The sequence below is a fragment of the Urocitellus parryii genome, chromosome 7, assembly GCF_045843805.1.
Source record: "Urocitellus parryii isolate mUroPar1 chromosome 7, mUroPar1.hap1, whole genome shotgun sequence".
Lineage (NCBI taxonomy): Eukaryota > Metazoa > Chordata > Mammalia > Rodentia > Sciuridae > Urocitellus > Urocitellus parryii.
The window spans coordinates 89,055,924-89,081,548 of record NC_135537.1 but is presented as its reverse complement, the minus strand read 5'-3'; the positions used below and the strand labels follow the sequence as shown (position 1 = coordinate 89,081,548).

General features: G+C 34.3%; 1 protein-coding gene and 1 pseudogene across 2 annotated transcripts in view; one reads left to right on the top strand and one right to left on the bottom strand.

Annotated features, from left to right (window-relative positions):
• Nucleotides 1–2,187, top strand: part of LOC144255769 (transport and Golgi organization protein 1 homolog) — a 31,249-nt gene extending 29,062 nt beyond the window's left edge. For both annotated transcript variants that reach the window (XM_077800649.1, XM_077800648.1), the window contains 2 exons: nucleotides 192–354; nucleotides 1,356–2,187. In XM_077800649.1, the coding sequence (XP_077656775.1) occupies nucleotides 192–354; nucleotides 1,356–1,675 (483 nt within the window). In that variant the 3' untranslated portion in view covers nucleotides 1,676–2,187. The remainder of the gene's footprint in view (nucleotides 1–191; nucleotides 355–1,355) is intronic.
• Nucleotides 2,188–5,788: 3,601 nt separating this feature from the next.
• LOC144256026 (axin interactor, dorsalization-associated protein-like) lies at nucleotides 5,789–24,074 on the bottom strand (annotated as a pseudogene).
• Between the last annotated feature and the right edge of the window lie 1,551 nt (nucleotides 24,075–25,625).

The following is a 25,625-nucleotide window of genomic DNA, read 5'->3' as shown; positions in this document are numbered from 1 at the left end:
TTGTGGCATCCTTCCAACTTCTATAAGCTGTCAGTGGGAATACACAGGAGGGGTGGGTAGAGTTTTGTTGCACTGATGGTGTTCTCTGGATAGGTGCCTGTTTTGGGTTTTAGCTTTTATCGGTGTTGGTACTTTGTCTTAATACATAGGAATTTAAAAGCTTTTAACTGCTTTCAAATCTTAAATTGCAGGTTCATATGGCTATGAAAGGGCCCCCTCCTTTCTCAGGGATACCCTTCATGGGCCCCCCTATGGGACCCCCGATGGGATGGCCTCCACCACCTCCCATTTGGTATGGACCGCCACTTCAGCTCAGTGGGCCTTTTGGGCCTCGGCCAATTCCTCCACCATTTGGTATGATGATCTGAACAGTAGTGATTGACTTATAAATCACATTCATCTTTCATTTCTATTGCTTGCTAAAACAGTTGGTTGCTATCTCAGGTCTTAACAATGAAAGGATAAAGCTGAGTACATTTTAACTTTTCCTCCAGTTTTCTGGGACATATGGAACACTACATAATCTTATACTGAGATAGGCAATAGCTATCTCTCATAGACAAGGATAAGGGGCTATCTACAGAAAAGCAAGAAATATTACTTCTGCAGATGTTTGTTGAAAATCTGTTGATATGCACTGCAATAGATGGAAAGGTGGATGAGACACATGCCATAACTTAAAATTTTGTCACAGATATGAAAATCCTATAACATAAAGTTTGTAATCACCCATAATGGAAGCATAAGCAGTAGGTTATAGAATATAGAAAAGGAAAAGTCAAACCCTCCTTACCTTGAGAAAAGTCAAAGGGAAGTGTTAAAGAGGAGGATTTAACAGTGACCTAATAAATGTTGCTGATTTAATTAGGTGGCTGTGGAAGGCCTTTTCCAGGAGGGCATGCACCTTGATTCTAATGGCATGTGTAAAGTCCATGCTGAATTTTTAATGGATACAGTAATAAATAGTGGGATTTCCTTTTATCAAAATTTCTTTGATGTAGTAAAATTCTTATTTCATAATCTATCATCTTGTCATGGTAATATAGTACTTCCAAATATAAATGGAGCTCTTGTGAGATAGAAATAATTCTGCAATTATATAGTAGGGAAAGAAAAAAGACAAGCCTGGAGCTAGGTAGAGCCATGTTTAAATCCTTAATATGTTGTTCATGGCTGGTTGGTCAAAGGCTATAACCTATACTTGTTCCATCTCAGTTTGCCTCATCTGGCAAGTCAGGATGTTCACCAGTTGATGTTCTAGGCTTGAGAGAAATTAAAGACTATATTAACATACTTGACATCACCCTAGTTCAGAAATTTCTGGGTATTTACATAACGTCCTTTTTATTTTCCAGGTCCTGGTATGCGTCCACCAATAGGCTTCAGAGAATATGCACCAGGTGTTCCACCTGGAAAACGGGATTTGCCTTTTGACCCTCGTGATTTTTTTCCAGGACCCGCACCAGCACCATTTAGACCTTTAGGCTCATTTGGCCCAAGAGAGTACTTCATTCCTGGTGCCCCATTACCACCTCCAACTCATGGTCCCCAAGACTATGGGCCACCACCAGCTGCAAAAGACTTAATGCCTTCAGGCTTTAAAGATGAACCTCCACCTACACCTTATTCTCAGAGTAGTGAGGGCTGTTCACAGGCCTTAAAACAGGGCCCATAAAATTAACCTCTGACACTTAGTCAGAAAATGGACTATGAACTATTCATCAAGTTAAAGGATTATTGGCTTCAAAATATAAAAGTTTATTTTAAATGGTTTATGTTTTTAGAATGAAGCTGCCTTGGCGCAGTATACATTTTGAGCCAAAGTATTTTCCCCCTAAATATCCCCCACTTAAGCTAGAGAATCCTTCCAATTTTAAAATATGCAATAAGGAATACCTTTGTTTTAGTTAATGTAGCATATACAATTGCTAAATGATTTAGAATGTCATAATTATGGACATTTCCTGTGGAAATGCTTTAAGAACATGTATTTCCATTATCCTATTTTTAGTGTATTCCAGTTGATAACAGAGAAATGGTGTTTTATAAGCTTGATATTTTTTCTCTTTCAATATCTGGTCGCAGAGACTGTTACGCTAAAAATGTTTACTCAAAGATCATAAACTTCATTTTCCTTCTTGCTGAAGTTCTTTGTTGTAGTAGTTCATAAAAAAATGTTTATTAATATTTCCAAGTGTCTGTTGATTCATTGGATCGTCATGAGACTTTGTGCCATTGGGGAAGCATGTAAACTCACTCTCAGAACTGAAGATGGTGACTTGGCAGCATATTCCCTGTTGCTCACTGTTAAGGAGGCTGGACCTTGGTCAACTGGACTTCTACAGAGGATTTCTTTTACTTGTGAGAAGTCTTGTGGCTCTATTTTTGTAGCACATTCATGTACTTTTTTCTAACCACTGTCCATGTGAGAATGGTTTTCTGAGAATGAGTTTACATTAGTAGCAAGAGTTGTTTGACCTGAAGTTCTACTGCTTTTTGCCATTATTGCATTATAACAGTAAAATTATAAGGTGGTATGTTGTGTCTATAAAAAATAAGGAAATTTCTTTTTAAAAATGTACACAACACAGTCTTCTCTTTCCCATACCTTGCCACCTATTTTCAAGGAATATGATAAAAAAATTAGAAAAGTATAATCCTCTAAGAATGAATGAAACTCTAAGGCTTATAATGTCTTTAATCAGCAACTATGGGCTGAATTAAATTCTTTTTTTTGATAGATACTCAAATATATTTTATTTAAAAATCAATTAAAGCAAGTCCTGAATCTATAACTACTGTCTTTAAAACAATGTTTCTAAGAACTAGCTCTCCAGAACTGTAATTTTAATTACGGCAATTTTAACAGTACATTTTAAGAGGTTTAAGATTTAAATAAAATTATAAAGCCTGGTACTTTTATTTACTTCTAGACCATATTCTTCCATTCTTTTAAATTCTAGAAAGGAATAGGATTGTTGAAACCTAGAACATAACATATCATTGTTCTTTTTATGTCCCCTAAGTATTCTCAAAATAGGGGCAAAAGCTTCAGTGTGAAACAAAATCTCTAAACTACTGAAAGTAACTCAGAATCAAAGAATTTGAGTCCTTTAGGAAGAATTCAATCTACATAACCTCCATTTAATATTAGAAGCAGCAGCTGTGTGTAAGAGGAAAACCATATAATAGCTTATATTTTAGTCACAAACACATTTTGAATGTATCTTTCAACCTCTACAGGATACAAGGCAATGCTGAAGTTACTATAACTTCTAATTTTAAAATAGCATTTAAATAAAGGTGATGTCAGCTAGGAAGATAGATTTTCAAGGAAAGGCAGATTTATTATTTTATTCAAAGCAACAGTTTTCCCTCTAAAGCCGTTTTTGTATTTATTCTAATAGTAAGTTATTATGCGTTCTATGTAGTTTATCTGAGCAGTTCTGAACCCACCCATAGTTGCCTCTCCTTACATCCATCTGATTGTACCACTTCTGTAGCAAAGCCCAAGCAAGGTAGCTGCCCATATACAGGTTGTGTAGAGATTCAATTATACTTTTGTATCTCAAAAATTTTAGAAGTCCTTTCCAGCAAATTGTGTTTGAGTTTAGTTACTAAAATCATTTCATTTGTGAAGCAGTAGTGTTTCAACCTGAAAGTATTACTGCTATAGTTGTAATTATTGTCCAGTGACTCATCTCCTCCCACACTAGAAAGTAAATTTAAACAATTAATTTGTGAGATACAGATTGCTTTGTGTTAATTGCTTCAAGATAAAATCACCTTTTTTTGGGGGGGAGGTTTGGTCATTCAGGTCTGAATTAAAGCTAAGCTGATGACAATGTTCAATTTAAGTTTGTTTAATGCTGATGAAAGACATTCATACAAAGCATCCTCTTTTTTTTTTCCATATAACCCCATTCTTTGGTGGCAGCTGGGGTTGTGGCTCAGTGGTAGAGTACTTGCCTAGCACAGGCAAGGCCCTGGGTTTAATCCTCAGCACCACATAAATAAATAGAGGTTAAAATAAAGCATTCTTATGTGAAGGATGTTAAATGTTTCTTTATATAAATTATCACTTTCAAGGGCTGGGGTTGCATGTGAGGCACTGGGTTTGATCCTCAGCACCACATATAAATAGAAAGGTACTTTGTCCTTCTACAACCAAAAAAAAGGTTTTTTTTTTAAATTATCACTTTGATATACATGTTTTATAGTATGAGAAAACAGAAAGAACAATGTATCAGTTTTGCTACATTTTAATAGTAGATTTTAAGGGAGCAACATCAAACATCAGTAACATCAAACAAAAAGGTACTGAGTACTCCACAGGGTACAGAGTGCTGCCAAGCACCTTGGAAAGTTTACATGACATGGAGAAGATGAGGCCCTTCTCTTGAGAAGTTTACAGTCTGGAAATTTTGACTACTCAGAGTTTCAGTTGAGTGAACATTTTATTAAGGCAAATTCTTCATTTCCTAGAACTACTGTAGACTGAACTATTTTTGCACTTGTGAAATTAACCCAATCCAGATGAAAGAAAAGACTAAATTTGGTTGATAATTTTTTCAGGCTCATATAGTTTTATTAACATTCATCTAGTAAACAAAACTGACCTAACAGACAACTGAAAAATTAAAGACTAGATCTCTTGAAGTGCAAGGGCTAAAATAACTGTTATTCATTTTAAAAAGCAAACAGATGGTATGATTAGGGTTTACACTAGTTTAAAAATAGGCCAAATATTGCATTCCCTTTATGCATTGTTCATTTAAAATAGTGAATATTAAAATACATGGGTTCTACATGTAACCCACAAAAAATGATCCTCACAAATATTTATGTTCTGTGTATCAAATATCCACCTTGTGTACTATGAAAGTTTTATTTATGTCTCATCAAGTTAAAAGTAATGTAAATAGTGAAATTATAATAGGCTAATGACCTGCATATTTTCATATGAATGTCAATATATCTAAATAGGAAATAAATGGTAGTCATATCTACCTATATTAAAAAAATAGAATATCTTTCCAGATTTTGCATACTCATCACTTTATAAAGACAAGGTATGCAGGTTTTAAGGTTTCACAATCGGTTGTCAGAAAAACAGCAGTTGATTCCTGCAGTATCTCATTAGCATCTGACTCAATTATTTTTAGATGACATGATTTAGAAGACGTAAATCCACCCCAAAATTTGTAATTATTCTGAGAGAGATGGTTTTAATGTTAACCCTAGAATTATTAATGTTAACCCTAGAAACAATAGCAATGTGATGTAGAACAACTAATCAACATGACTAAAAATGTGCTCACTTTCAGAAAAACAATCTGGTCATCTGGAAAAAAATCACAGCTACAATCTAGGGAACACTCCCATATAAGATATTGATCTGATCAAGGCACACATCAGATGAGGGTGAATTTAGGCCAGCTCTAAGGAACAGCCTATAAGACAGACCATAACTGATCCAATTTCCTTTCAAAGCAATCTGGTACTATCCTACCCACTTCAATTCAAAAGTTTGAAGTTAATTCAAAAGACCATATTGGAGCAAAAGTGAGCAAATGTGTAAACTCTAGCACATTCTTATTGCTGTATTAAGTTTGAAGATGATCATACCTACCACAGCAGTATTGTTCCAGGAAGCAGGGTAGGAACAGTGGTAAGTTAGGAAACAGACTATTAATTGCACAATTAATAGAAAAGTAAAAACAAGTTTCAAAATCTACAATAAACCTGTATCCAAAGGAGTCATAACAATGAGGTGCTGTACTTTAGTTCTGTGGTACAGCTTTGCAATGGACTCACTGGCCTATAGGTACGGCTCACTTCCTGCCTCCTGAAGGATGAATATGCTACACAGAGCTATGATGGTTTCTACTGAGTGGTAAAATTCACAGAAATTCCACATTACTCATGTCAGAATCATTCCTTGTGCAAAGTTTGCTGTAGATGAAGATAAAGTGGTTTCTTGGTCAATAACTGCAATTTCTTTTAAAGTCAGTGGGTTTCTTGTATCTGTAACCACAATAGAAAGATCATTCTTTAAAATACTTTGATGATTGATCTACTCCAATGTTACATTCTCGATAAGAGGGACTAAAAAGAAACATGAACTAGTAACCATTAGAACAGTATGAATCCTATATGTATATCACTTACAGTTCTATTACAATTGGCCCAGGTTTAATCTCATCCATCTCCATGTAAGCAAAACACATGGTGCTGGTAAACCTTTTTTTAGGCTTGTAGTGTTTGAATTCAAAGAAAATAGCTGCACCTAAGGAATTAAACAACATAAGCCAGAGACCACACAGTTCTTATGTGTCACCAGAAGCCTATGATTTTACAAAGTAACGTGTCAAACAGTCTGATGACACAACTGTTGATAACTCACTGTGGCTGTCACTCCAAGCTCTGGTACTAGCATGTCTGAGTGACATTTCTCCATATCATTTAATTCTACAAAGTACAACAAAATTGTATAGCAAGAATGTAAGTTATGTACACAGGTAGAATCATAAACTACCAAAGAATATAAAATATTAAATACCACAAGAAAAACAGAAGTTACTTAAGTATCAGCAGTACCTATAGAAATGGTTTCAATAAGCACCCATATTAGATAGAATAGAAATGTAAAAGAGTTCCTTTAAAAAAAATTCTACCTTATATCATTTCTCTCCCTCCTGAAACCACCACGCCCAGATTGTCCTTTCCATATTCTTACAAACTAACTGCCAGTTATAGTATCTTTTTACCCAATGCATTTTATTGAAAGAAAAAATAATAATTTAACTGTTAGAAAGTAATCATTAGGTTCCTAAAAGGACTTAAGGTAATTATTAGGGAACCTGCTTCCTTAACTCTGTATTATGAGAAAAACTTCCCTATCAAATAATATTTAACCACATTATTACACAACTAGATAATGCAACTGCTAATTCTCATATTTTAAAAAAATTGTTGATTTGACTTTAAGTCAATATTCATAACTATGTGACATAAGATCTTGTGTTAAGTACACTATGAACACAAACCCAGATAAGTACTGTGTCCTTAAGAAGTCAGTAACTGATAATTACAAACCTTTGGTTAATTTTTCAATATGCTTCTGGAGCTCAATGTCCATATTAAAATGAACATATATATCTTCTTGAAGCCACAGGAGTATCTTGCACAGGAGTTAAATCTATGCCATTCAGATCTGGAGAAACAATTAAGTTTCTGCTTATGAGCATTCACATATACAGACGGAAAATATAGAAACTGCAACGGTTACAGTTCCTAAAGAGGCATGGAAAGAGCTGAGAGGAGATTCTCAGGCTAAGAGATTCCTATTTGGTGTGAGCAAGTATGTGAGAGTTGTTGAAGTTCATGGGGTATGTGGAGAGAAATGAATATAGACTGGATAGGAGACCTCATGAAGGGGACAAGGAAGCCTTTACATGGCCAAGTGGACAAAACTTGATCTTCATAGTGAAGTGGTAAAAAGAACAAACATGTTTTTTCTTAGGGAATAGCCCACTATATTTTTCTATGCAAAAAAAAAAAAAAAAATCTGGAGTATATAATTTGCCACAATGGAGCTCTGCCACCAATTTCTAACTTTGATCAAGTATATGACTTTAGAAAAGCCTTTAAACCTAACCTTATCATAATTTCCCTGTTAAGAACCAAAAATGGATGAGAACAGCCAACAAAAACCCTTTTGTTAATGAATAATTTTTCATATATATTATCTAAATTCTGCTTATACTGTTTACAACATACCCTGAATTTACAACAACCAGATGGCACGTTATATATAGTTTTAATTTTCCGGGTTTTAAAATCTCAGTTTAGTCAAATTCAACATGGACTCATTTAATAACTCCTCAGTGTTTATGTGTTATTCATTTATGTGTATCAAAAAGCTCAAAAACAATTTAGTACATTTAATAATTAAAAAAATATTTACATAAAAATATTTCAGTTTAACATATGCAAACGTAATTTAACATTTACATCATTAAATATTTTTGTGTTTTAAGTATACTTTCTGAATGAGTATGCAGTTTTACAAATGGCCTATCAAACAATGTAAATATTTTCCGGTACACTATATATTTGATAACTGGTAACATCAGAATTTAAAAGTGTACCAGTATTAGTGCTGTGGATTATGTTCTTTAAATAAATGTTTTTCTTTGTGGTCATATTTTTCTTTTAATTAGCACTAATGAACCCATGGATCTGACTTTATTTCTGCAATTGATAAAAGTTCCTCCATTTAATTTCAGCACTGGTCTGTTTCTTTGGTGCAAAACTACAGATTAAAATAAGCCGTTTGTACTAACTATAGTTATTTCTGTAAAATGGTATAATTTATTCCTTAATCACATCATCATCCCACGGGATTGCTTTCAGGGCATGGATGTTATGGACGCACCCTACTTCCCTGTCCCCTGATTTTCATCTGCCTCTGTAGGACTCACCTAAGTAGATACCTCAGTAGCACAGGAAGAAGAAGGGGCTGAAGAAGGAGAGATGGGAAAATAGGACATGGGGCTTTGTGGAGAGAAATGAATATAGACTGGATAGGAGAAGGTGAGGGGTGCTATTGTTAATCTACATCCTGAAGGCTGTAGCTGCTGTTAAGGACAATGTGTATGTTTAGTCTGCACGTTAGATGGAATCTGAAGAGCAAAAATCTATACAAACTCAAAAGCAAAAGTGAGTGTATAAGTAGGAAATATTTTTTGTAAGTCTTTCAAACTATGTTCTGGTATGATCTCTTCTAGGATTTTGCCTCATTATAGAATGCATTAAAGTAAGTTGTCACATATACAAGACCATCCCCTGTCAAAAACTTTGTTCCATATGAGAAAAAACATAATGCAATTTGCCAGTTATTTACCCTTTACACTAACTGTAATATAGGGATCGATGCACTGTCCAGCGTCTTTCAGACCAATTTTCTCAATCCTGATAGTGAATAATGTCATTCCCGGTTCTGATGGCAACATTGGTAATAAAGTACCTGGCAACAGAGAAACCTCAATAAAAGTTAGCTCCACCAATAATTCAGAGTAAATACTTTGACAAACAGAAGATATAGCCTACCTCTTAGGACCTAGCTAGGCATTATGTATTTTTATTTCCAAAATTCATGAACATCTGATGTTATACTTTTTTAGAAAAATATTTAATTTTACACATAATATATCTGCATTTCCCATACAATCACCTTCTATAATAATAGTATATAGTATGTATAATAAAAGTATGTTAAAAACATCACTTGAGGAAGCCCAATTATATATAATAGTATAATATGCTCACATGATATTTATATTCCATATGTACTTCTATATTATACTCAGCATCTTAATATGAAGTGGTAGAACAAAGACAAGAAAAGCTTTTAAAATACTTGTTATACTGTTCTAAAGTCTGAGACATTTAATATCAGAGTTGATCAATACATTCTTCTCTTTAGTTACTCCTAATAAAGAAAATAATTTACAATTTGATATTTATGTTTTAATTTAACTATATAGTCTAACTTCTATTCTTCATTCTATTTTGTATGATTTATTCTCTCAGAAATTAGTACTATACAGACTGCCATATAAAATGGCCATTTGTATAACTGAACATTTTCCCCAAAACCAACTAAAATTTTTAAAACTAAAAACCCACCCAGAACAACATGACAACATTCACCCACCAAGAACATATGAAGGAAGAAATCAACTGTTCACTATGTTCCCTTTTTTGAAACTACCAATAGAGAACAGATGCAAATAAGCTGATTTTAATCAAGTATGTATACAGAACCTCAAAATACACTTAACAAAAGATTTTGGTTGATCTTTTTCAAGTTTCTATTCAACAATGTGTTATGCTACTTTTAATGATGAGTTATTTGAAATACATGAAGCAATCAACACACTACATTTGAAAATACACATTTGATTGATGGCAAATGTGCCTTGAGGAAATTTTGGGAGGTGATGGGAATGTTCTGAACTTGTATAGTGATGACAGATGCAAAACTCTATAGAGGTGTCAAAAATCGATGAATTTTATACTTACAGAAGGGAAATGTTATGAAATGCAAATTATACCTCAACAGTGCTGTTAAAAATGTATTAATTTCTAATTTAAACAAATATGAAGACAAAACAGACAAATGCAATAATGGGAAGGCCTGGAGCCTGCATTCCATTCCACTGTTGCATTAACAAACCTAAATCCTCACTAGGTACTGTTTTCTCAGATTCTTCATGTTAGCCAATTTTGGTATATAGTGATCAATCATTTTAATTTGCATTCCTCTGAAGATTCATAAGGTTGAGCACCTTTTAGAATAAATCAAATATATGATTTCCTCTTTTCTGAAGTGTGTTCAATTATTTTGCTCGATTTTTCATTGAGATGTCTATCTTATTGAGCTGTAGGAGGTCTCTATTATTTTGCTGGACAAATGTTTTACAAATAGCTTCTTAGTAGTTTTCCTTTATAAAGACTTTTTGTTGAAGTAGAGCATATACATTTTAAAATGTACAAATTGTTAGTACAGTTTTCTGAACTTCCACAAAGTGAATACACCTGTATAACTAGTATCAGATCTAGGAAAGATATGATCAGCCTCCTGGGAGTGTCCTTCCCCCCACCCTATCCAATTCACTCTTCCAAAAGATAGCAACCATTGCTAACTTCTAACACCAAGTATTAGTTTTGAATGTTAAGAATGACTTTTCTCTGCCATGGTGTCTTCTGATTATGATAAATACTTACTGCTAGTAATATCAAATTTCTTAATATCTTCCTTTACAATCAGTGCTTTTTATGTCATATTTAAGAAAACTTACCCCATTCCAAAATCATAAAGGTATTATCTTGAAAGCATTTTATTGTTTTGCTATTCACACTTAATTCTATATGTCACACAGAATTATTGACTACGGTGTATAGTAGGAGCTTTAATTTCATTCAGTTTCACATAAATACTCAATTGTCTCAGCACTACTCATTAAAAAGACTGACATTTTCCACCACTGATCTGCAGTCCCACCTCAATCATAAATCATGTGGCAATCACTTCCTGATTTTTCTATTCTGTCTTACCGGACTGTTTATCCTCTTACCACTAATACCGTATCTTAATTCTATAGCTGTATAAAAGGTCCAGATGAGTTTCAGAAAGAGTCTATAAACTGCTTTGTCTAATTTATGAACTAGTATCTCCTTACATTTTAAAAATCATAACATTTATTTAATAGAACTTTATTTGACCTAAAAGCCTTAAGAAATAAAGACCTACAGATCCAGGGAAAACTCCTGTTTTTATGTTTATGTTCCATGAAGAATGGATGGCCATGCAGAAATGACTGGAAAAGGGGGTGTGAGCTAATGGTAAAAGGCTGCCAGGGTCCCAGCAAGCCCTGTCTGGTCAGATTCTTCTTGGCCTCTCTGTATAGCCTTCTTTCCTTCTGGACCAAAGGCAGGTCCTGTCTGGAATGTGGGTTTTTAAGGGAGGGGGGAAGGGAGGGTAGGGGGACAGGGAAGGAAAGAAAGAGAGAGGGAAAGAGAGAGAGGGGGAGAGAGCGAGAGAGAGAGAGAGAGAGAGAGAGAGAGAGAGAGAGAGCTTTCTAGGTTTTATGACTGGCTTTGGGAGAGAAGGATGAAGGACAGGAGGGCAGGAGGAGGGCAGAGGCTTTGCTGCTGAGGTTGCTTTTGGGATTCCAATCTCCTTCCGTTAGAAGTTCTCAGCAGGCCAAAACCCCACCCTTTGGGCTATCATATTCTGATATGACCCTGCCCACCTTCCCCCTCTCCCTCCCTCCTCCTCTATTTCTCCTTTAAGAAGGGAATGTGTAGATCTTTCCATCTTCTAAGATCTTCTTTGATTTCTCTTTAGGGTTCTATAGTTTTCATTGTATAGATCTTTGACTTCTTTTGTTGATTCTCAAGTATCTTTTTTATTTTTTGAGTTTATTGTGAATGGGGTAGTTTTCCTCATTTCCTTCTCAGAGGCTTTGTCCCTGATATACAGAAATGCCTTTGATTTATCTGTGTTGGTTTATATCCTGCTCCTTTGCTGAATTCATTTACTATTTCTGGAAAGATCTACCTTGCTCTTGGATAGGCAGAATTAATATTATCAAAATGGCCATACTACCAAAAGCACTATATAGATTTAATGCAATTCCAATCAAAATCTCAATGGCATTCCTCATAGAAATAGAAAAAGCAATCATGAAATTCATCTGGAAAAATAAGAGACCAAGAATAGCTAAAGAAATCCTTAGCAGGAAGAGTGAAGTAGGTGGTATCGCTATATGAGACCTTAAACTATACTACAGAGCAACAGTAACAAAAACAGCATGGTATTGGCACTAAAACAGACTGGTAGACCAATGGTACAGAATAGAGGACACAGAGACTAACCCACAAAATTACAATTATCTTATTTTAGACAAAGGTGCCAAAAACATGCACTGGAGAAAAGATAGCATTTTCAACAAATGGTGCTGGGAAAACTGGAAATCTATATGCAACAAAATGAAATTAAACTCATAACTCTCACCATGCACAAAACTTAACTCAAAATGGATCAAGGACCTAGGAATTAAGCCAGAGACTCTGCGTCTAACAGAAGAAAAAATTAGGCCCTAATCTTCATCATGTGGGTTAGGCCCCAACTTCCTTAATAAGACTCCTATGGCACAAGAATTAAAACCAGGAATCAATAAATGGGATGGATTCAAACTAAAAAGTTTTTTCTCAGCAAAAGAAACAATCCGTGAGGTGAACAGGGAGCCTACATCCTGGGAGAAAATCTTTACCCCTCACACATCAGATAGAGCACTACTCTCTAGGGTTTATAAAGAACTCAAAAAGCTAAGCCCTGAAAAAAACAAGTAACCCAATAAAAAAATGGGTCAAGGACTTGAACAAACACTTCTCAGAAGAGGATATACAATCAATCAATAAATATATGAAAAAAATTTTCAACATCTCTAGCAATCAGAGAAATGTAAATCAAAACTGAGATACAACTCTAGTCAGAATGGCAGCTATTATGAAGACAAACAACAATAAGTGTTGGCAAGGATGTGGGGGAAAAGGCACACTCATACATTGCTGGTGGGCCTGCAAATTGGTGCAGCCAATCTGGAAAGCAGTATGGAGATTCTTTGGTAATCTGGGAATGGAACCACCATTTGACCGAGCTATTCCTCTCCTTGGACTATACCCAAAGGACTTAAAAACAACATACTACACGGACACAGCCACATCAATGTTTATAGCAGCACAATTCACAATAGCTAAACTGTGGAGCCAACCTACATGCCCTTCAGTGGATGATTGGATTTTTTAAAATGTGGCATATATATATATATATATATATATATATATATATACACTCAATGAACTTTTTAAAAAGAGAATAAAATCATGGCATTTACAGGTAAATGGATGGAGTTGGAGAAGATAATGCTAAGTGAAGTTAGCCAATCCCCCAAAAACAAATGCCAAATGTTTTCTCTGATATAAGGAGGCTGACTCATAATAGGGTAGGGAGGAGGAACATGGGATGAATAGTTGGATTCTAGATAGGGAAGAGGGGAGTGAGGGAAAGGGAGGAGGCAGGGGATTAGCCTCCTAATGAATGTGGAATGAATGTGATGGACATCATTATCCAAAGTACATGTCTGAAGACACAAATTGGGTGTCAACCTACTTTATATACAAACAGAGATATGAAAAATTGTTGGATATATGTGTAATAAGAATTGTAATGCAAAAAAACAAGTACATCTATAACGTGAATTGGTGTGAACATACTTTATACAAAGATATAAAAAATTGTGCTCTATATGTGTAAGAAGAATTGTAATAGACTCCATTGTCGTGTATTTTTAAAAAATAAAATCAGTAAAAGAAAAAGAAGGGAATTGGGAGTGGGTAGGGAAAAACTGTGGAATAAACCCAAACTAACTTTCCAATGCACACATGTGAATATACTATAATGAAACTCATCATTTTGAATATCTATAAAATACTAATTTTAAAAAATGTAAATAGATCAGTAAATTGGATGAAAGGGAACAGTGGGAGGGAGGATGGGGAGGGTGAAGGGACTGAATTGGAGCAAATTATATTCCATGCATTTATAATTAGTCCAAATAAATCTAATGTCAAGAATAACTATTATGAACAAATGAAAAAAAGAATAATGACTTCACTGTTTTTATAAAATGCATTCTCATAAACAATTCAATTGAGAGAAATGAAAAAAGTAAAAGAGAATGTACAATTCAACATCTCACCAACCATAACAATTATTGAGTCACTCTTCCATCTTTTTCCCTAATTTCAAGATTGTTCCAGTTTCCTTTTCCTTTTGATATTCTTTTATTTCTTTCAACAAAGGTTTATTTTCTACATAAAATTCTTATATTTATTTTGTTGAATTTATAATAAGGTCCTTGATATTATTTAATACTACTATAAATATTATAATAGTTCATTTTTTAAGCAACTATTACTTGTTTGAGATAGAATTGATTTGTCTGTACAGATTTTATATCCAGGAACCGCATTATCTTATTAATGAGTTATGAATAGGTTTTTTGCATATTCTCTATATATTCATAAGTATGCAAATAAAGAACATCCCCCCTTTTATATTTCATTTTTCTTGTCCTAGTGCAGTAGCTAGGGCTTGCAAAACAATGCTGATGAAAAGAAGTAATAGACACTCTTGTTTTGTTCAAATTCATCATTAAACGATTTTGGGCTGTAAATGTCATGTAGCCATGTTTTATCAAGTTAAGGATGTTTTTCTGTCCTTTGCCAAGAATTGTTTAAAATCAAGGCTGTATTTCAAACTTAACTGAAAACTTTTTCTGCATTGTTGACAACATTATGAAATCTTTCCCCTTAATCTGCTAATGTGAACTATCTTGATAAATTCTGCTAATAATATATTTTGAAAATTCACTCATTAGTTCATGGAGATTTTCTGAATTATTTTCTACAGTATCCTATGTATCATAGTTTATTCAGCCAATCTTCATATGGCAATTACATTATTTCTAACTTTTTATCATTATAAAAAACACCTCAACAGAGAATCTGGTGTATATGCAAGTGTTTCCCCCTCTTTTTCCTGTATTTTACGGGTGCATCTTCAGAGTAAATTCTCAGGAATGGGATTGCTAAGGAAAAAAGTATGTACTTATATGTTAGAGAATGCTCAATTCCCCTCCAAAGGAACTGCACTATTTTTCTATTCCCACAAGTGATTAATAAGTACCTATTTCCCCTAAGACTCACCAACAGTAGCTTTAATTTATGTTTTTTATTAAAAATAAAGTTGAGTATCTTTTTATATGTTTAGCGGGTATTTTTAAATGTGTGTGTGTGTGTATGTGTGTGTGTGTGTGTGTGTGTGTGTGTGTGCATGCATGCGCACTAGCTCATGTTGTCTGTTCCTCTCATGTATTCTGCTTTGGTTATTACAATTAAAATTTTTCTTTATAAATTAAGAATGTTGGGTTGGGATGTAGCTCAGTGGCAAAGTGTCTGCCTTGCATTTGCAAAATCCTGGATTCAACCTCCAGTTCCCAAAAAGACAAAAAAAGAACCCACCCCACCCCACCCCAAAAAAACCCCAAGAATGTTACGTCTTTTATGTCTTACCTCTTTACTACTTTTTTTGACAGTCAAAAGATGATTGCATTACAACTTTCAAAGTCTTTTTGATGTTAAGATTATTTTTTCCAAGTTGATATTAAACTTGTTGTTACTTTGGGGTAAGTCAATTTTATAACCTGTCATCATCTAGATCTTTCAGTTGAAATGGTAGGGCTGATGCTACATTCCTTACCAACAATCTTTTTGCCTGAGACTACACAGTAAGGTTTAATGTAATCATTATGCTTCAAATAATTTAATATGGAGGCAGTGATTTCAAGTCTGAATTTCTTTTTTAATTCAAGGTAGAATGTCAAACCTTGTGCTTCATGATGAAGGAAGCTGATTGTAATTAAGATCATAGATTACATAGAAAGGTGCCTATTTAAGGTGTTTCAGAATGGTCTCTGATGTGCTCTCTCTCTCTGCATGGTCAACTCCTATATACTCAGTGAGTCCTAAATCTGTCTAGATTTATTGAACTCCCTCAGCCCTTCTTTTTGCCAACCTATGACATTGGTGCACATCTCTAATCATAATCATGTGCTTTTGGCTCTGTCTTGCTGACTACACAATAAGCATCCTGAAAGGTGTGGGAACTGTTCCTTTTGTAGTATGCACAAGGATTAAACAGATCTTTGTTGAAGAAATATTTTATTGAATGAATGAATTTCCAGTTCTAGAGGTTATCATTCTCTAGTAAAAAATGGCTAGAAAATTTATATCAATGAGTGAAGAAATAATAAACATAAAAGAAGATCAAATACTAAAATAATACCATACCATTTATAGCTCCCAGGTTAGAAGAAAAAGGGTGCATGTTTCTGCATCAAAGATAAAACCATGATAGTTGCAAATTGAGCCAATGCATTAAAAGGAAGATTTCTAAGTGAAGAATTAACATATCCAATTACCTAGTGTAATATGAGAACAAGTCAACTACACTCATAAAATTCAAAGACTAACAAGGATAAGAAAGAAATCACTACACACAATCCAGTGTAAACTGTGCTATTCCAGCTAGATCATCTGCTCTCAGATCTAGAGCAAAGATCAGAAGAAATGTTCTTCCACATGGAATTGCTATGTAAATAAGAAATAGCTAACACTTGTGAGTATTTGTGATGTGCCACATACTATCCTAATCCTCTCATCTAATCCTCACAACAATAGTATAGTTCTATTTTTCAGAGGTGAAAATTGAGGCATAGAAAAACAAATTATCCATAATCACACAGCAGTTTGGCTACAGAGTCCATGCTTTTAACCATCATGTCCCATTTTAACATCTTTATTTTAATTGTCCCTAAAGCCTTAAAAGGAACTGCAGGAGAACCTCCCCATCTCAAGCTTCTGCAAAGTTCCTTTTGCCATATAACATAACAGTCACAGGTTCCCAGGATTAGAATATAGACATTTTTGTGAGGCCACTATTTATGCCTCATACTTTTAAATATGGAAAACTCTAAATGGCTACTGCTGTCCAAACCAAGTTTTCAATAACATCCCAGGGATGTTATTGAGCTGTCACTAAGAACTCCAAGTAAGGGAGTGATTAAAAAAGAGTAACATTTGAACTTTGTACACTGGGCAATGCACATTCACAGGAATGGACAGAGACTGAGTAGCCCAGATAGCAATATGATAGGTCTTTAACACTCATATAGCAGTGAGCAGCAGGACTGTGTTCATTTGGTTAATTCCACTTTCAGTTTTTACTGCAAGACAAAGGAAGACATTGGTAGCTGGTGAGCCCCAAGTTGTACTGAACACAGAAAGCACGTCTTTTTCTGACTTATCTGCCCCAACCACCTCTTATGCACCAACCAGAGCAGGCATGCTCTCACTGGTGTCAAAAAGAGTTGGAAAGAATTACTCAATCCAGTGTGATTTTTCTGCGAGAGTAAGATTCTAAGCCTAAACCTAAAGACAACTCTGATAAAGTAATGACAATGAATTAGAAGGTTTGGAACCATTTCACCACACTACTGTAATAGGGGACACCAAAAAGTCCATCTTGTTGATGGAAACTGTTTATTAACAGGTGGTACTTGGGTAAAAACTCAAGTTGCTCTATTTCATTGTGCTTCATCTGTGGAAAACAATTTATGAAGGTAGCTATGGATCCCCCAAATGGCTGTTTGTTAAACACAGACAAGTTCGCTCAAGAATGTTTTAAAAACTGTGTAAAAGCGTCTGACCTAGCCAAGAATGTTACAGCCACTGCCACTGTGGAGAAGAAAGGGAATTGTGCAAGTAAGGCATCTGCCTCTGCTGGGCACCCCACAGCATTGATACAGACCAAGCAATGAAGCACCACTCTACCTGCAACAGGTACAGAAAAACAATGGGAGAGCATCTGAAGCCCCCCACCCCCCGCCCATCACCCACAACTTCTTTGTTCCAAGAGGATGCTGAGAAAAATGAAGGTCTGAGTATCAAGTAGGATGGCCTCACATTCAGTAGTCTCTGTGTAGCCATAGAGATCATGGAGAATCAGACAATGAAAGGACCACCAGCCTGAGGATGAGTCTGGAGTGACATGGATATGAAGGTCAGAGGGATCCTTAAGACCCTGTCCTCACATGCAGAAGAGGAAGTCATTTTTTTCTTTCAACTTTTTATTTTTGCTTTTTAAAAAATGCTACTGTTTATATCTCATATCATACCATAAGGACAATTTCTAGTCCAAAATTGGAAATGGCATGACAGTCTTTGTTCCAAAATAGTACATTATTGTCTACGTCAGAACATAAAAGAGGAAAATTACCAAATATTATATTTTTTTAAAACATTGATTTGAGTTTGCTTATTGAATAATTTCATTTGCTTGGATTTTTACACGATATTGTACAAATGTTTGTCACAGGCATTTACTTCAATAAGAGGTGAGTCAGTCTTCATTTTGCCTTGGTGCTTGGTGAATTAAATGTCATGAATAAGGAGTACAAAATTTTTTGTCCATACTTTTAGGACAGAGATGAACCTGATATCTAAAATGTAAACTAAGCAATATCATATGTATGTGATTATATATATATATATATATATATATATATATATATATATATATATATATATCTTCTTTGTTTTAGATTTATCATACTTGTAATTAAATTCAGATGTCATACTACCAATTCAAAGTCTGTCACACAGTTTTTTTAAGTGCACATTTCTTTGTGATTTTAAAATGCAATAAAAAGGATATATATAAAATAATGTTTTCTATTATTTTGGGATAATTTTAACATAATTTAAAATAATGGTATTGACAAATCATTATTTGGCCATAACATTTTGTAGATGGCACAAAACATGAAATGGGTCTTAAAAAATCTAGCAAGAGAAAAATTTTGCAATTTGCACTGCACATCTGCAATTTGTACACACATACAAATTGTGTGAAAATATGAAAACACATGCACAATTTCTTTTGGTTGGTAACTGATTAGTAGTTGAGAAACTGGTCCAACCTTTCAAGATAAAGAGTAAAATCATAAGAAGTTTGTTCACTTTGAAATTATATTAAAAGTTTGATAAAAATCTTAGGGGTCATTAGCATTCAAATAATAATATTTCTAGGTCTGTGAAAAATTATACCTGATTAAAGTTGTTTGTATATAAGTTATATGAATATATTCTTGTTTTTATTTTCTTTATTGACTGGTACTAGAAATATGTATTTTCCTGTGTTCAGAAATATGTGATTTGGATAATGGCTGAATTTTTAAGTGTCACCATCATATCTGGAAAAAAATAATAAATACTCTCACAAAACCTAAGATGAATCAGTGTGTATATGCTTTACACACAGATGCCATTTAGCATGCAAGGAAGAGTTACTACAGGTGTTGGGTTAAAAATTTGAGTGGCCAGAGGACTTTCAAGAAAAAGCAGGCCAGATGTTGCTTAGAGCCTTGATGAAGAGCCTACTCAATAGACATTTCCTATGGACCAATTTCTGCAAAGCTCTGGAGAAAACCTTTTGACTTCAAGTGACAAGATTCATGGATTTAAAAAAAAACTGAGCCAGACATAGTGGTGCATGCCTGTAATTCCAGGAACTTGGCAAGTTAAGGCAGGAGAGGCCAGCCTGGGCAACTTAGCAAAACCCTGTTTCAAAATAAAAAAAATAAATCAAAGAGCTGGGGATGTAGCTAGGTGGTAGAGCACCCCTGACTTCAATCCCCAGTACTACAAACAAACAAGAAACAAATTATAAAAAAGAAATCTTAAAATGTTTCCAAAACTGCTTGAGAGTAATAGAATATTAACAAGCCTTAAAACTATTGAAAAACAGCTAGGAGAACTACCAGATAACATTGAATGGTATTTTCCTTTCCTTTCAATATAAGTACATGACTGGATGATGGACTCTGGCTCTGACTGTTCGGCTCAGTCTGAGAATTTGAGACTTTGAGAGAAAGGAAGTGCTCGGAGAGCCAGAGTCTAACTGCACACTTTGGTGGTATTTACTGCTTAACCCTAAATATATTCTGAAATTCTGTGAAATAAGGATGCCCTAATATTCATAGAACAGCAATGAATATTTTGTTGCAGTTTTCAACTTCCTATATGCATGGGTAAGAAAAAAACTGCACTTTAGCTGAAAATAAAATCCATATTTGCTTAAATCTCAAGTTCAACTCAGAATTGAATATTTATGCAGGAAAGAAACAAGTACAGGTTTGATATTAAAGAAGTAAGATTCACTCTTCATTTTGAGTTTCAAAAAAAACATTTTTTGTACATATCTAAGACTATATAAAAGATGAATAACCAATACAAATCTAGAATAATGTTGAGATTGCTAGGCTTATGTTTAGGTCACTCAGAAATGTTTTTTTAAAAATTTGTCTAAAATTGTGTCATGGCTATTTGTGCATGTGGTACTAGGAAATGAATGTAGGGCTTCACACAGGTGAGGCAAGCACCCTACCACTGAGCTACATTCCTAGTTCTTTCTATTTTGAGACAAAGTCTCTCTAAGTTGCCCCCACTGGCCTCAAACTTGCAATCCTCCTGCCTCAATTTCTTAAGTAGCTAGGATTGTAAGCATATAATCCTGGCCAGCTATTTTTTTTTAATTTGTATTACTTTGGTTTATCATTTAGAAGCTTTAATATTCAACATGGTAAATAAGTTTTCAGGTAATAAATAATAGGTTATAAATTTATATCCTCTATTTAAATGAAATCTACTGAGATTACCTTAAGAAAATTAAACTACTATTTGGACTTAAGCCAGTTAGTGTTTAAAGCAGTACACAAAATTTACTGTTTGTCTTATGAGAATTGAAGGCTTTGAAAATGATATTAATGTCAAAGAAAGGTTTAACAATTTTTTATTCTTTTCAAGAAAGGTTGGATAAAAATCCATTTTTAATTTTAAATGGGAATAAACTACTCTTGGTCATACCATAGTCATATATTATACTTCATCTCATTAGTTTAACAGTAGTAGTATTTAGCATGTGTGTTTGTCAAAACTCATAAAGCTGCACACTAAAAAAGATGCCTTTTATATATGTAAGGGACACCTTAATAAATCTTTTTTTAAAAGATCATAATAAGCTAGATGCTATGGCACAAGCCTGGAATCCAGGTGACTTGGGAGGCTGAGGCAGGAGGATCCCAAGTTTAAGACTAATCTCAGCAACTAAGTGAGGCCCTCAGAAACTAAGTGAAATCCTGTCTCAAAATAAAAAATAAAAAGGGCTGAGGATGTGGCTCACTGGTAAAGTACCCCTGTGTTAAATCCTCAGTACCAAAAAAAAAGTTACAACAAACTTACAATTATATAAATTACATAAAATAAAGGTAATAAAAATGTTATAATTCTTAGAAGCACCCTGCCATGATAATATAGACACAACAGCCGTGATAACATGACTGAAATCTTGGATGTCCACAGTATAACATTTTTTTCCCATTCTACAATTAAATTAAAGGTTAAATTGTCCTTCAGTGACATTTTCAATTTTGTAATGACACAGGCCCTGGAAAATATGATCGCAAATCAAATATTGCCAATTGAACTATATGTACTCTTTCTTACTTTGAGGAAAATAATTCAGGGAATAGAAGGGTTTAGTGAGCTTTCTGTATCTCTGAAATAAAATACCAAAATGCTATATCAAAATACAAAAATCTAATTACTTTGGGCTTAATCTTTCATAGCAAATAGACTTAATTTACAGAGTTTGTTTTCAACTCAGCAACCTGAAACCCATAAAGACCTTAATCTGTCCATTTCATGACTTACATCATCTGCTTCAAGGATCTTGTTTGCTACAGAAGTATAGCTAGTGAACAAATAATCAAAACAGAAATTTATGGAACTGGAATCTATTTCAAGTACAGCATGTGGTTTGAAAAGGAAATAAAAAATACAGAAAAAATTTAGCAAATTTATTTACCTCATCATCTCAGCAATCTTGAAATTTCCTACAAATATGACAAGTAAAATATAGCTCTTTCTTCATAAGGACAAGCAGATTGGAAATAATTACCTTGTATCAAAGAAACACTAACAATAACATTTTATAGTGACTGTAATTTTTCCAATAATCCTATGGTGTAGGACTGTTAGCACCATTTAGAAGTGATAATGAAAATACAGTAGCCACCACTACCCCAGCAAATGAAAAGTATCATGCCAAATGCTTTGTATGTGGTGCCTTAATTTTCATTGTAACCCTATGAATTAGGCATTGTCAACATCTCCTTTTATAAAGAATTAAGTACAGTCACTTAACTACTGATTGGCAGATGTTAGACTCAAAATTGCAGGTATCTTGTTTGTCTAAGCCTATACTGTTTATATTTCAAATGTCTTTTACCAAAGAGTATTTAAATTACTGGAATATGACTTTAATTATGAAGTTTTCTGGATGATATGTATATTATATTTAATTATACCATAAAGCATAAAAAATGCATCACAATAGTACAGTGTTATTTCCACACTTCCAAAAAATGAACTAGTTCATCAGAAGTAAAAACTGTGCACTGTATAAGAACAGAAGAAAGTATAGAAGTGGAAGAGGCAAAAAATTTACTCAGGGTGCTTGACTAGGGTATTTTACAACCTTGTCAAAATCTTCCACAAATAAAAAGGACTTGCTATGTATTCTTTATTTCCCTGTTAAGGGCAACTGTTTAGTATCCATTCCTCCAGGTCCAGGTTTCACAATCATATATGATTATTTAAATAACAGCTAGATATATAAAGAAAAGAATTAACATAGCAAACAGTTACTCTAGAAAGCCTACTTACAATGTTGGTCCATGGCTAGCATCTGGGAACCTGGATTTCAGCAGGATTCCCATCATGCCCTGTTAAGAAGATCACTGTGCCTAAACCGTCCATGCAAACAATATGGTTTGTGCTGAACACTTGCTTTCTTCCTGGAGTCTGTAGTTTTGGTTCATGCTAACCCCAATAAGTGTCTTGTGCACTGAATCTCTACAGTGTTTCCCCAATAGACAATATTTTTCATTTCACAGGTGTGAAAGAATGTTGAGAGAATCAAGTACATATTTGACTCTGCTGGGAGAGGACTCTTAGAAGTTTGGTTTCCTCTGGAATTTGCCTATGTGCCTTTACCCTTTGCTGATTTTGTTCTTGTGTTTTCTTGTTGTAATGACTCAGAATACAACTGTGAGTACAGCTATATGCTGAGTCCTGTGGGTCTTCCTAGCCAATCACTAAACACGGGATGTTTTGAGGATCCCTGACACAAATAGTAAGATACTTTCACAATAAACCGATAGCTACCGCTAACAGAATGGCCATGGTAATTTGCTTAAGATTGGAAAACCTGGAGATGTTTTACCCACCACTAACAAGTACAAAAGTAAGTTCCAAACACCTGACCTTGAATTATATAATGTACATTTTTTGTACCCACCAGGCACTCTAGCAGGAAAAGAATCAGGAGACCCTGCTCCAGCACCACCTTCTTCATCTTCTTCAAATTCCAAATGCTCTTCCTCACCAGGGGCTGAAATTCTCCTATATAAAAAAGGACAGAAAAATTAGTGAGCTACTCCACTTAATACACCAGCTAACCCTCATAGCCACTAACTTCCCAGATAAGATGCTGATTATTAGGTTAATGTTGATATAAATGTCAATGTCAATCATCTCATTGCTACCAATGGTATCAGCCATATCACCAATACCAAATTTGATAGGGAAAAAAATCCAGAAATATTTGAAAAACAGGCATAAAATAGATAATAAAATCAGAAGACAAAATATGGATGCTTATTTATTTACCTTAATGGGACAGGCTGAACATAAAATGGAAATTCTTTATTATATATGAGAATATTCTTTAGGACTAGAATAAAGACATAGACCAACATTAGTCTTATATCTTAGTCTTACATGTTATGTAAGACTTATATATTAGTTAGTCTTATATGTTATATCTTAAATTGATACTTTTAATCATATTTTATAGTGTATTAACCACACATTAATATATGTATTTTAAATTCCGAGCTTCACTATCATTTCAAGACTCTGCAATTGACTACTGAGTGTCATAGCAAAATAAAAATGTCCATTGTGGACTGCAGGTACCAGTATTTTCAGAGTACTGTAAGATCTCCAAGGAAAGTCTCAGAGCCCTCATAGAAAATGAACCATAAAATAGTTCTCCAATGTACAAGGTCCTAGGTGATATGGGGTACCAGTGAAAGAGAATACCTCTTCTCCTGAAGTATTTTAATTAAAAGATTGATACTGAAGATGACTAATTAAAGAGAAATAGATAATCACATCTTATTCTTTATCCTAAGTAGATTTCCCTCAAGACTTATCACACTGGTAAGGTTTGTAGCAGCAAGGTTATAATTCTAATATTCCTTTTATGATGAAATTTATTGTATATGTGTACACACATATATACATGTATATATATATATATATATATATATATATATATATATATTTACACGTGTGTACACACACATACACACACACACACACACAGCAGACTTTCACCTCAGGGAAGTCATCAAACAACATAATGCTATCACCTCTTGTGTCCTGGTTGAATACTTTCTGGCATGTAAGCCTACAGACAGATGTTCTACAATTCTATCTGTATCTGGAAAAGTATTTTATGAAATTTATTGTTTCATTCCCCAATTTATGGGTTCCTAGTGACTACCTGCAATTATTTCAAGGTGAATATTTAGCATTATTAATTGCACAACCCATGGTTTTTACTCTAATTACTCAGACTTTAATTTTGGAGTCTGGATTCCTAAATAAGGAAATTCAAAAAGAACAGGTTGTAATTACATAACTTATTCCAATAGAAGTCAATCATCCAGTGAGAAAGAAGTTGGAAAATTGTACCTAGATTCTCATTACTCACTCTTATTCTCTCTTCTTTAGCTCCTCCTCATCCTTTATCTCTTTCTTCTTCTCAATAAATGCATACCGAGTACTCACAATGTTCCAATCACTGTTTTAGGTGCTAAAGATACACAGTAATCAAGAACTAATATTTGGACCTTAGACCTTACAAAGGAAAAGTAGACAATAAATATGCCAACCAATAAACAAGATAATGTAAGATGTGATTAGTTGTATGAAGGATACAAACAGGATGCTATGTAAAAGCAGAAAGAACTTGGTAGAGTAGCTAAGGTAGACAGGGTGCCTTTCAAAACTAAAATGTAAGAAGACATTTGAGCCAAGACCTGAGATGAGAGGAATCATCCACAAGTGGCTCTAGCATAAGGGCTTCCCAGGTATTAGAGAACAGGCTGGAGCAACAACAAAGGTTCCAAGTAGGAAACAGTTTGCCTTATTCAAGGCACAGAAAGGACTGTGGGAACTTAAGTCTGACAAGCAAAGGGGAAGCAGCAGGAGATCAAAGTAGAAGGTTTAAATCAAAACTT